This window comes from Balearica regulorum, chromosome 2, assembly GCF_011004875.1.
Source record: "Balearica regulorum gibbericeps isolate bBalReg1 chromosome 2, bBalReg1.pri, whole genome shotgun sequence".
NCBI classification, from domain to species: Eukaryota; Metazoa; Chordata; class Aves; order Gruiformes; family Gruidae; genus Balearica; species Balearica regulorum.
In genome coordinates, this window is record NC_046185.1 from 17,545,665 (window position 1) to 17,558,118 (window position 12,454).

General features: G+C 44.9%; 1 protein-coding gene across 1 annotated transcript in view; it reads left to right on the plus strand.

The window, feature by feature from the left end:
- Positions 1-981: 981 nt before the first annotated feature.
- Positions 982-12,454, plus strand: part of CSMD3 (CUB and Sushi multiple domains 3) — a 727,509-nt gene continuing 716,036 nt past the window's right edge. Inside the window, exon 1 of the mRNA XM_075743489.1 lies at positions 982-1,246. Coding sequence (XP_075599604.1) covers positions 1,069-1,246 — 178 coding nt within the window. The 5' untranslated portion in view covers positions 982-1,068. The remainder of the gene's footprint in view (positions 1,247-12,454) is intronic.

Consider the following 12,454-nt stretch of genomic DNA (forward strand, 5'->3'; position numbering starts at 1 on the left):
GCCGAAAGCGCGGGTCCCGAGCTCCCCAAGCCGGGGGTTGGGTGCCGGTTCCCGCAGCCCCCCTCTCCCCCTCAGCCGGGGCTCTCCGCGCGCAGCAGCCCCCGCCCCCGCGGAGCGGCGCGGCCCCGGCGGCGTGGCGGCGCAGCCGCTAGGTGGCGCCAGCGCTCTTCCTGGCGGAGCCGCGGCCGCACCGCCCCGGCCCCCCGCCCGCCCCGGCCCGCCGGGAGCTGCCGCCCCCCGCCCCGCTTGCTGCGCGGGGCTGCGCGGGGCCGCCGTCCCGCCATCCGCGGCGGCGAAGAGCCCCGTCGGCTACGGGCACGGCTGTGGCCGTGCTCTTCGGGGAGCGGGGCTATGCCCGCTGCGCTCCTGCCCGCCGCCTCCGCGCGCCCGCGGAGACCGGCCTGTAATTAATGACTCCGCGCAGAGCAATTAGTCTGCAAATCCCCTCGGAGACGCACATGCTCCCGTGCGAGGTGTGTGCCCGAAGGCGCGCGTGTGTGTCTGTGAGTGTGTGCCCGCGGTGACGATGGCAGCCCCCAAGCATCGCACGTGAATTGTTAATAACGAGGCACCGATTGTTTTCGCGAGCGGCGGGAGGATGGATGAGCCCCGCCGTATTAGCTGCCGGAGGCTCCTCCGGGAGGCTGTGGAGACCTCGCCACTGTATTATTTCTCGAGCCGTTTTCCTAGGCAGAATTGATCCTCGTGGGGGAAGAGGGAGGCGGGGAGAGAATCTCAATTGCAAATACTGTTTGGAGTTTATTGGAGAGTGTCTGAGCTTTAAGATGCTCTTCCGTGGCTCCTGGTGGATGCTGTAACGAGCCAGGATTGTGGTGGGTTTCGGCTGTGCAGGGAGTTGGGGTAGCGGGGGGGTGGGGGGAAGGAAAAGACACGATCGAGAGTAGCTGAGACTTTGTGCCCCCGTTGGAGAGATGGTTGAGTCCTCGTCAAGGTTGCTGTGGTATCCCAGAAACACCATTCACTCCGAGCTGTGACCGCGCACCATCAACAGCAACAACTCCGCTGCGCCTGGCCGAGGAATAGGAATTAGGAGCTCTCAAGAATAATATGAAAGGGATCTGCAGAGGGGAAATCCGTGCAAAGGAATCGAAATTAGCAGACTTTTGGGAAAGGGGATGTACTAAATGTGGCCGACTGGACTTCATCCTGGTGAAGAAAATGGAGATTAAAAGTGGATTTACATTTTGGAACCTCGTCTTTTTATTGATGGTTTCGTGTGTGAAAGGTAGGGTAGCATTTGGGGGGTATTTTTTTAGGGGTCCGTTTGCTTTCGGTCAGGGCGTTGCAAGCTCTCGCCTTATACTAAGGTGTATTTAATATATATATATTTATATCTTGGTTTATATTTTTACCCTGGGTACTTTGCAATGGAAAGATATAAATGATCGCTAAAGCGGGAAGGAAAGAAGGAGTTGATTCAGACCTCTCTTCTGAGATAGGAAATGTATTTGCTTGCCAGGCTTGGCGTTCAATGCAGTGACTGAGCTGGGGCTCAATAAATATTCTTGCAGTATGCTGAAACGGAGACGTGAGTTGGTTCATATAGCTTCTAACTAGTGTATATTCAAGCAAATCCCACCGGGTGACTTTTTTAAGGTGATGAAGGGGCGGGGGGGGGGGGGGGGGGGGGGGGGGGGGAATTACCTACATTTCTGGTTTTCGGTCGAGCAACGGGCTCTTTGCGGGAATGCCTGTATCGATGCACTTATTAGTTTAACCCGTTGCGTGGGGAAAGTTACGGAGCCCAGCGTGTGCGTAGCCGTCTCACAGCCTGAAATGCGCTTCACTCTCAGCTGTTTGTATGCATGCAGAGCTGCCTGGCTGTCGAAAAGGTACGTTAGCAATTCAGCCTTGAAGGCATGGTCTGCCGCTGGGTGCAAAGATCGACACCTTTTCTCTTCCCTCCTTTGATCCCTTTTTCCCTGATGTATGTGAGGGTTTTGGGTTGGGCTTGAGATGGGGGTTTTTCTCTTCTTTTTTTTTTTTTTTTTTTTTCGGGGCAGGAGCTATTTTGATTTCTTCCTGCTTCTGTGTTCATGAAAGGAGAGCAAAAAGGAAACCTCTAGTTAGCGGCATAGATATCTCCACTTAGTCTGTGCTTGCAGACGGTTAAGGGAAATGCTATACACAGAGAAAAGAAGAAATATGTGGCTTGAATACTGTGCACCTTCAAAATACTCAGGCATCGCTAAACGGTGAAGTGCTGATCCCATCACGCGTGCCTTCAGTAAAAGGATCTATTCTGCAACTCCCCACAGTGGGCTGCCTACCCGAAATAATCTCCCCTTGTTTGTGGCCAGTGATTAATATCTGACTAATCACCCTTTTATCCCCCTCCTTATCCTCATCCCTCCTCCCCGTCACACTTATACCCTCCCAGAATATTTAGAATACGTTATCGATCCTCTCCGAGTTTTTAGACTTGGTTATCGCCTACAGACGTTGCCTGCACGGATGGGAAGGAGGTGTGCTGGGAGGGGGGGCATTCAAAGGCGTGCCTTCCCAAGCTGGCTCTGCTTTGGATGAAACAGTTTATTGTAGAGCTTTGCAGCTGCTTGTCCCCCAGTTTGCATCGCGTGGAAAAGATAATTCGTGTTTCACGGAGCGCTGGGGGGGGGGGGGGGGGGGGGGGGTGGGGGGGGTGGGAAGGGGAAGGATGTCGAAGGCTTTTGCCTCATCCCACGTTATCCTGACACGGGGGATCCGAGGGTAGGGGTTTGCCTGCGACGTTAATGTACATTTTAATTACAGGCAGCTTTTCTCTGTTTGCGTCTATGGAAGCGAGCTGCGAGCTGCGCTTTGCCCCGTTCTGGAGAAGCTCTGCCATCAGGACCAACCCGGGGCTTTGGGAGCATTTCTTTTCCCCGGCTCAGCCCTCTGTCATTAACGCACTCTCAATGTGCCGGGTGCCATCATTTGCAAGTCATGGGCCGGCCGCCTGCGAGGCGCGGTGCGGAGGCGCTGGGGCTAACGGGTGGCTCCGGAGCTGCTGCCGGAGCGGGTGCTCTGTGAGCACGAGTCGCGGGGCGGCAGCATCCTACAAAATTAAGGGCTCGGGCGGTTCTGCCCGCGTCGCCACGGCCGCGGGAGCCGTGTAAGTTTCCACAGCACCTGTTGAGAAGCCGCTTTGCTTGCCCGTGGGGGAAGGAAAAAACTCTGGATACTGAGGGCAAAAGCTGAGGTGAAGCACCTGAAACAGCGCCAGAAAAAGAGAGAAAAGGGTCTTTGCAAAACTAGCCTTTTCTCTTCCTGCAGTCCCAGAGAGATGCTGTGAAGCAATTTCCTCTCTATTGTCAGGGCCTGAGCTTCCCAGGTGATGGCCCTGGCGGTTTCTATAGACTTCCTCCGGACTGGGGGGTCCTCCCAGCAACTGCAAATCGGTAGTCAGATTTCGCGTCCTGGATGCAGGCTCCTTTAGGCAGCCAAGCTTCATAGAGCTGGCTTAGATTCACTGCAGCATTGCATCTATTCTGGGCGTTTATATTTAGTTCTATCCCCACTCCCGTGAATGAATACATTTTACCTTGATTTACATTCCCATTGTGTCAGCACACGCTTCTGCTCCCAGAAACCTAGGCAGAGGCAAACAATGAACGCATACCTGCCCATTTAAAACATTCCAGATGTTGGGAGCAAGGTGACTCCCCAGATCCTGCATCTGCTCTACCATTGCCTGGCAAGGCCTTTTCACCACACCCCACCTCTGCAAGCTCTAGCCCATACACTGCCTTGCTTAATCACCTCTACTGAATAGTCCAGCACCACATCATAACACCCAAACTGTTACGGTGGTTCCTGTCATCCAGACCACTTCCACAGCTTTGCTTGATATCTGCCTGTTAGACACTTCCTACTTTTGTCATTGCCCTGTTGCCATTTCTCCAGTCTTGATCCACGGCTATCCCACTGTTACAGGTGTCAAACTACCCCAGGGTGCTTATGGAGTCGTGTCATATCTGATTAACTATGTGCTCCTTGCATGTAGCTATATAGGTAAAAAAACTTTTCACGTTTATCCATAAATTTGTTTCTCTGGAACCTTGCAACAATACTTGAGAGGGATTAGAAAAGTGAGAATAAAGAAGGAGGAAATGGGAGAAAGGAAATTGTCAGAAATGCTGGGGAAGGGATGATAGGAAGATCTGAAGTAGAGGAATTGTACCTTCTTCAATGAAAATTTTTAACTGCGTACACAATACCCCGTTACGCCATGGATCAATCTACAACAAAATCTTCCTTGGGTAGACATGGAGTAAAAAAGCAAAGATATGGCACTACTGAAAAGTGAGAGAAGGCACAGAAGGCATACAAACAAACAAACCCACCCTTAGAAAATACCAAGCAGGGTCATTCCTGGCCAGCTGCAGGGGATGATGGAACTTGTGCTCTTCCATTTAGATGTGCAAGACACCTAGGAAAGCTCCTTCCCCTTCTCTCCCCCCTGCCCTGTCCTGTCCCGTCCTGTCCCAGAGATGAGAAGCACCATTTAGATATAGGAAATGCAAACCAAGCTTGGAGGAGCAGGAAGTGGAAACCTCCACCATTCGACTCCTTTACAGAAAGGAGAGGGGATAAAAGGGAAAAAAAAAAAATCAAAAAAAGAAAAAAGTAAAAATGAAGCAGCATCAGTGAGCTTTACCTCCTGGGATTTAAGAGAGAAATCACTGATACCTGCACTCCTTTGGTTTGGCACCTTCCTCCACAAAAAAATAAAAAAATAATAAAAAAATTGCTTTTGATCTGGTTGTGGAAGCAAACCAGAGAGGAAATCAAGTGAAATGACCAGAGACCACAAGACTCCTCCATCACTTGTGTTTAGCTGTCACTCCAAGACAGAGAGCAGAAAGCACCAAGGTCTGCTCTTTTGTCTGCCTGGCTAAAATGAAGCTTTGCCTCTGCTGTTGTTCCTCTGTTCCCCTGTTGCAGTTGTGACAAGTGGAACAAGGGCAGCTTTCAAAACCAAAAGGAGACGAAGCAGTGAGATTTTAAACGGCTCATTGACAGAAGAAGTGATGGGAAAATTGAAAGGATTTCCATTTCCAGTGATGGGTACCTGGCATGTGGGCATATCTAACAGGGACAAAGCATGCCCTGCTTCTTCCAGCCACCTCTGCAGTCTCCCACCTCAACCCCGCTCCCTTCAGGGTCTGCCAGCCCCTCCCCACCGCTTCCTTCCCAGTCACTTATGGGGTTACTGGCGGATGACTGTCCTCGGTGGGGCACGGGTGGGCGCAGCCAGGTGCTCGCTCTGTCCCCGAAGCGGAAACGGTTGGGCGAGTAGCAGCAGGTTCGGGTTTCCTCATCTCCAGATGGTCGCTGCCGCTGCAGCATCTTTGTGTGTGTGTGCCCGTGTGTTGTGTGTGTTGTGTGTACGCAGGCAGGGGTGCAGGGAGACACTGATTGGAGCAGGGACAACGTCGTCCTTCCTTTCCAACACCTCCGCACACGCTCAGCGGCTCTACGGTGCCTCTTTCCCATAAGCTCCCGCAGACCACGCCGGGCTTCTGTTCAGTGGGCTGCGCACAGCAACTAGGCGATTTTTTTCAGGCCACACAGTTCTGCAGGGTTGCAGACAAAGTTACCCTCCCTCACCTCGCCCTTCCCCTTCAGTTCAGGGCTAAAACAAGGCTCGGCTCTGCCCTCCGCTTAGCGCACGGCTCCTCCTCCTCCCCCTCCTTTTCTGCAGGGCAGAAATGAAGAAACACAAACCCCCTCTCAGCAGCATCAGCAGGGACCGCTTCTCCCTTCCCGTGCCCGGTGGCATTAGGCACCCGCAAAAGGCACAGAGGAACGTCGCCTGCAGCCTCCGCTTTTCCATTGCGAGAGGCAGCAGTCGCAAGGCGGAGCCGGCCCGGAGCGGCAGCAGCCCGCCGGCGGCATCCCCCCGCGCCCGGCACCGGCACCCGTACGGCAGCGGCACCGGCCCCGGCCTCCGCAGCCGCCCGAGGGGGCCGCACCTCCGAGGGTTCCTTCTTCATATACTCTTCCGTCGTTTGGCTCTGCTTTCTTCTGCTCGGTGACTCCTGAAAGTCTTTTCTTTGCGAGTCTGAGACAGCATTAGGGTGGTTGGTTGGTTGGTTTGATTGTTCTTAACACCCAGAAATAGCCCCTCGGTCCCTGAGCACAATGAGCCCGTTCCTCCCGGGAGCGGGCTGGTGGCTCCAGGCAACCACACAGGCTGAAGAGGGACAGGATGTATCTTCAACTCCCTTATCACAACATCATGACCTACAAGCACCAGCCCACAAGACCTAAAGGACTCCGTGGCTGTGCTTTCCAATCCGTCCTTTTCCAAAACCTCTGTGCAATAAACACAGCAGAAGCTTATAGTCTATCTGTTTTTCTGCTTGTTTGTTTGCGGGATATTTTTGTTTGGTTTTGAGGAACAAGTCAAGTAGGATCAATTGCCCATCCAGCTTAGTGCCCTTTATCTCCAGCGGTGACTATTAGCAACAGTCAGGGGAAAGATATGAGAAACACAGCAAGTACAGAGTGACTTGCGCATCATCCTGCATTTCAGCGGCCAGCAGTTTTGGGTCTCCTGAGCTAGAGGTGGCTTTTGGAACATCATGTTTTAAGAGGCATGTATTAGCCTGTGCTTCACTCATTTGTCTGTTCTCTCTCCTTCTCCTTCCCTTCCCTTCCCTTCCCTTCCCTTCCCTTCCCTTCCCTTCCCTTCCCTTCCCTTCCCTTCCCTTCATCTGCATCCTCCATCCTTAACACTCTGCATCTGGCTGAAAGCATTGAATAATGTGAAAGCTTGGAATAAAATTGAGTATATGATACCCAGTGTTGTTCATGTGCTACATAGGTCAACCCCAAAAATTTAAGATTTGCAATCATTGAATGCACATGGATCTACTAAAGACAGCCAAAATTATAAAATTTTTTAGAAAAATTTCAAAAGATTTTTAAATATCCTGTGGGGGTGCCTCAATTTGCGTGATCGTAACACCCTTTCAGAGAAAAAGGTTATGAAGGATAACATAGCCTTGTATCCCTCCTTTTTTAAGAAAACAAGTGCCTCGGACACTATCTGATTTTCAGAGATATTGAGCATTTCCGATTCCAGCTGGCTCCAGTAAGAGCCTAGGGAACTAGTTAGCACCTGTGAAGCAAGGCCAAGTGAGTCCATCATTATAATGCTGGGACAGAAAGAGACAGTATAAGTCAAAGGAAAACATCTATAAAATAACTTACAGTTATATGTAAAATGTTAATTCTATAGAACCTGTTAAAATGGAAATGGTAGGAATAGGAAAGGCTTTATAATCTGCTGCAAAAATTGGTTTTTTCCTTCTCCCCTAACAGAAAACTTCAATTCTAATTCAACAGGGTTGTGACATCTCAGGCTCACCTTCTTTCTGATGAGTATCATTTGGCTTGTATTTCTGGATATAATGGTTAAAGTTGAAACAAAGCCTTTGTGGGAAATTAGTTTACCAGATTACCTCAAAGCAATCTCCCAGGAAAGAACAGTCAGAGAACTGACAATTTGGTCTAAGGTGTTGGTTTTTTTCTTAAAGTCATAATTTTAAGGGAGCTTTTACTACACAAGATATTTGAAGAAGCAATATTTAAGTAACAAATCAGAGATGCATATGATAAAAGTAGTTATTACAAGGCTATAAGAATTACCTCACCATTTTGACTGAATAATTCTCATGCTAAGGTTTATTGAAAAATTCCAGAACTCGTATGAGCTTTAAACAGGTGCCTTTCAAACAACTTCACAGAAGAATGTTTCCTTCTGAATGACATTGTACAATTTCTCTACAAAAAGAGAGAATCTTTGCATTTATCAAAAATTCAAGGGACAATATTTAGCAATCATCTTGGACCTAAATGGAAGGGTGCATGATATGTGATGTACAGGATGTCACCCACCTCTTAAAAAAAAAAAAAAAAAGCCTAGTAGTACTAGGAAATGGCGAATATCTGCTTCCCGACATCCAGCTTTTCTTTTGGGAAATGAAATGGACAAGGATATCGGACTATGACAAAGACTTTTTAAAATAAACATGCACACACACACACAGACACACCATGTTTTTGTAGATGTTTACATTTAGTTGTTTACTTTTCCTGGGCAGATTCGCATTCATGGTCTCACTGCCTTGTTCTTACAGATCACGTAAGATTTACTACTCCATAATGCCAGCATTACAAGTGCTGAATATCGTTGTAAATGTCAAAGAAGGAAATGGTGGAAATTCATCATCTCCTTCCCAGTGTGTGAAATGTTAGATGGATAAGTTTGTAGATTTAGGAACAGCGTCACTCAGAGAGAGTGAGCCTCAAAGTATTGGGGAACGTCATACAAGGGATTCCACCAGCACTGGTGCTCTGATAGAATAACATTGTCAAAGAGCAAAGTGAGATGCAACCAGCATAGATGTAGAGAGACAGCCTACCCATTTTCCCTTGGATTCTACAAAATGCATTGTAGCATCATGTATCATATTCTTATTGTATCATAGAAATAAGGTGAATAACATTAAGTAACTTAATCACAGAAAGATTCACGGGGTGATGAATTCTCACCTCCCAAGGCCTGTAAATAACAGATTATCTTTGCAATAGACTAAAGGAATCCAGAGGCTTGAGGCAGAAATGACTGAGTAATTACTTGGATTATACAGATGACAAATCACTACTTCTGACCTTGAATTCTATTTTATCTGTTTCCCACACTTATGTATCTTATTAGCTTTATATCTATATGCATTGTAACTTGTTTGATTTCGTTCTCATGGAATTGTGTATACACATATGTGTACTTATACATATATAATATGCACATATAGAAATTATGTCCATATATTCGGTTATGTAATGAAGAAATTCAGCTGTCTGCATTGTTAGCTTACAAAGGTGCAGGTAACAACTTGAAATGTATGTGCTTCCTAAGCAATTCATTACGTCTTAATTTATTATGTATTCCAAATCTCAGAAGGAAGTTCTACTGTAATACATAACTGATTTCGCTAACAAAACAAGAGTGCAAGCAGTGATAGCTAGCAAATGTTAGGGTGAAAGCTCGACAAAAAGAACAAAACACTAGTTACTAAAAACACTAGTAAAAAATGATCCTGGCACATTAAGAATTAACTGTCACAATTATTTATTTCCATTGATTTAGGAAGGTTTTACCAAATATAGTTTCTATAAAACTGTTTTCAGAAAAATGAAAACCTCTAATCACTTTTCAAATACAGAAAAAAATATTTCTGTGCTATTTTCTGTTTTATTTTAATACTGGTATTATCATTTAAAGAGACTGACATAGCACATCTCAGAGGTCGCTGTATTTTGGTGGCAGTTAAAATGATCCCTCTACGATCATTATCTTCTTACAGAACTGTTTTCGGACCCACCGAGTGGATATCTGTAAGTGTAGTTTGGAGTCCTTAGCTGAAGTGAGCTACATAAATGCCGAGTATGGGCATTCTTCTCCTTTCAACACAGTGTTGAGATAGAGCTACTTGAATTACAAAACCTTCCCTCTCATCCAGAAGGAAAACATCACATTCTCCTATAGTTAGCTTTCTTGATTGTTGTGCAATTTTCTTTGGGAATCAAAGTTTAGTCTAATTAAAACTAATCTTTTAAAAGTCTGTACTTAAAGTTGCATTTTTGGTTCTGTATATCAGCTTTGATCCAAAGGTGAATGGAAGTTATAAAAGAGGATATTAAATGAGCTTCTAAACTGCCTGTTGTTGAGCCTGTTGAAAGCAACAGGAGAGTGCAGAACACGACCTGTGAGACCAGATTTGCCTCTGCTTTTCATTCTGAGTTTTGAATGACAGTTTTCTGTACATATATTTCATTTGACTTGGAAATATAAGAAACAGAACCCATGTATTTCACAATACACTAGAAATTTTCCATAGAAGTGCTCTTTGGAAAACTCACGTTTTATTATAAACCTAAAGATTACTAAAGTTTATGATTCTGTTTAAGGAAAATAAATTATATATTTGGATACAGTCAGAAAATGCTCTTTCTACATTTTATTGATGAACCTGTCAGCACTTCTGGGGATCAGTCCACCAGATTCAATGTAATGGTAGTGTGCTAACACAATGTCAGCTGTAGTCCTTAAAACCACAGAGTACTCATGCTTTTTGTCAGGACATGTGTTGAATTACAACCAATTTACAACCTGGTTTCAAGATTACTTATCGGATTTTTGTTCTCCAGTAAAGCATTTTGGATTTTGCAGCAGTCTGCTAACAGCTGCGGAGGAACTGAGACAATAGATTTAAGTTTAGAATGCTTTCAGATTTAATTATTAATGCAATTCAATTTTACTTTTATTGGATTATCATATATTCCAGATATGTAGTTACATTTGAAAATGCTGAATTAGCTAACAAAATCGAAGTACAAAAATAGGGAAGTTTCCACATTAATTTTATTGTATTTATCTTCTGCTACCAAGTTCTTTGTATCTGCCACCATCTCAGAGTCTAAAAACATGTGATATACTGAGCCAAAATCACAAGAACTAAAATGTACTGGACAACAAAGGTCCAGATCCTGACTTTTGGAAAGTCTACCTGGTTAACCAAAGGAGGAGGAAAGAGAACAGGTCTTTGGCCACCTCACATAGTCAAGTCAATCAGCTCTGCAGTAAAAGATGCTTTTTTCATGCATCTCCAGGTGCATGTGGCAACGCAGACATGCACACGCATGCATGCAAGTGTGTGCGTGTGCATGCCAGCACTTCTGGTAGCAGGCATTTGCAGCTGTGTGTTCTATCTAGAAGAACCTATGCTTAATTCATGCCTATGCTCATCATCTGTGTTTTCCCTTGCATACATCTATGCTAAGTGACACTTATACTTTAATCATATGACTACTGCTGCTGACTCTAGCCGTGCTTGGTACATGACATGGTAGTTTTAATGACCACAAGAGAAGAAATACATATAATTCATAATTCATAATATATTACTGAAAGGATAAGAAATTTTCTACAACACCTTTACATCAATACAGTTCTCACAAAAGTGCTTATCTGATTAGAGAATTTTCATCAGTCTAATGCATTGAAGGAACATGGTACAAATTGTGATTTATCAAATAAATGTTTTAGCAATACTCATGGCAACAATCCTTCTCTCTTAGGACTATTACCAAAATGGCTAAGATTTTTACATCATTCACATTAAATATGAAACCCTTTCATATGAAACTGCTAAAAGATTTCCTCTTCAATTAGACCCTTCAATAAAGAGTCCTGGAAGTAGAAAAAAAAAATCAACATTTTACATTTGATGGGTTTTAAATATGTCCTTTTAGAACCGAAAGAGGGGAACTGACTGCTCAGTACTGTTTCTCAGCATGATCTTCAATTTAAAAACAAATAGGAACATTATTACCTACTCCTTTCCACATTACTATTCAGCATATCTACCATTTTCATTCAAAATTCTTCTTTTCAACAGATGCTCCTTTCTGCAAGTTCTTTTGAAGGGGGCCAATCATTTCCCTCACACAATTCACATAGTTATTAGCTTCAGAGACTTTGATAATATCACTTCTTTACCCTTTATTTCAATCTTGGCAACTTCTTCCTGGGAAAATGAAATATCTCTGACATTTGGGAGAGTATTTCTTTAGAGGTTTTTATAGCTTCTATTTAATGAACTTTCATATATCCTAAATTCAACCATATTCTCCTTATAGCAAGTATAGACGTGTTGTAAGAATGTGAATGTTATTATACTTCTTCAGTGGCCCAATTTTCTATCTAAGTACTTCAGCATTCTTGAGAAAGTTTAATTTTCAGCCCCCCTTCTGCAGAAAGAAAAATAGCATAGACACTAGACTAGCAATAACATTTCTATGTTTTTCATAGAGGATACAGTGCCAACAGAACCTCCCATGTCTTCTCATGCAAGGATAACAAGTTTCCCCTGAAAAATAGGTGAGATATATTTTATTGGCATTTTCATTGTCAGCAGTGGAAAGTTGCACCAATCAACCATATAAGACACAGTGATTTTTGTAAACATCCTGACAAACATATGCTTCTCAAAGCTATTTATCTGAAATAGCAATGAGCAACAGAATCAATGTTTAATATAGAATAAGTTCAACAGCGTTGGTGACTCTTGCATGCCTGCCTCCGTAATGTTCCTACGGATATGCTTACAAAATTCCTAAATCTCTCTAGTACTATAATTGCAGGTCACTTAAATTTGTATGAGTTTCTACACTAATTTCAGCTGGTTTTAAATTAAGCTACCCGTAAAAAACCCCTACTCTCCTAAGTTCTATCTCTATATTTTTACTAGACTGAAATTCTAGCTCATCAGTTAGCTCCTGTAATTTTTCCCGATTTATCCAGCCTCCCCTGCACTTCTGGGTTCCCTTCCCGAATTCTCTTCCCACTCCACAAGTACTACTGGCGAAGTCCCAAAAA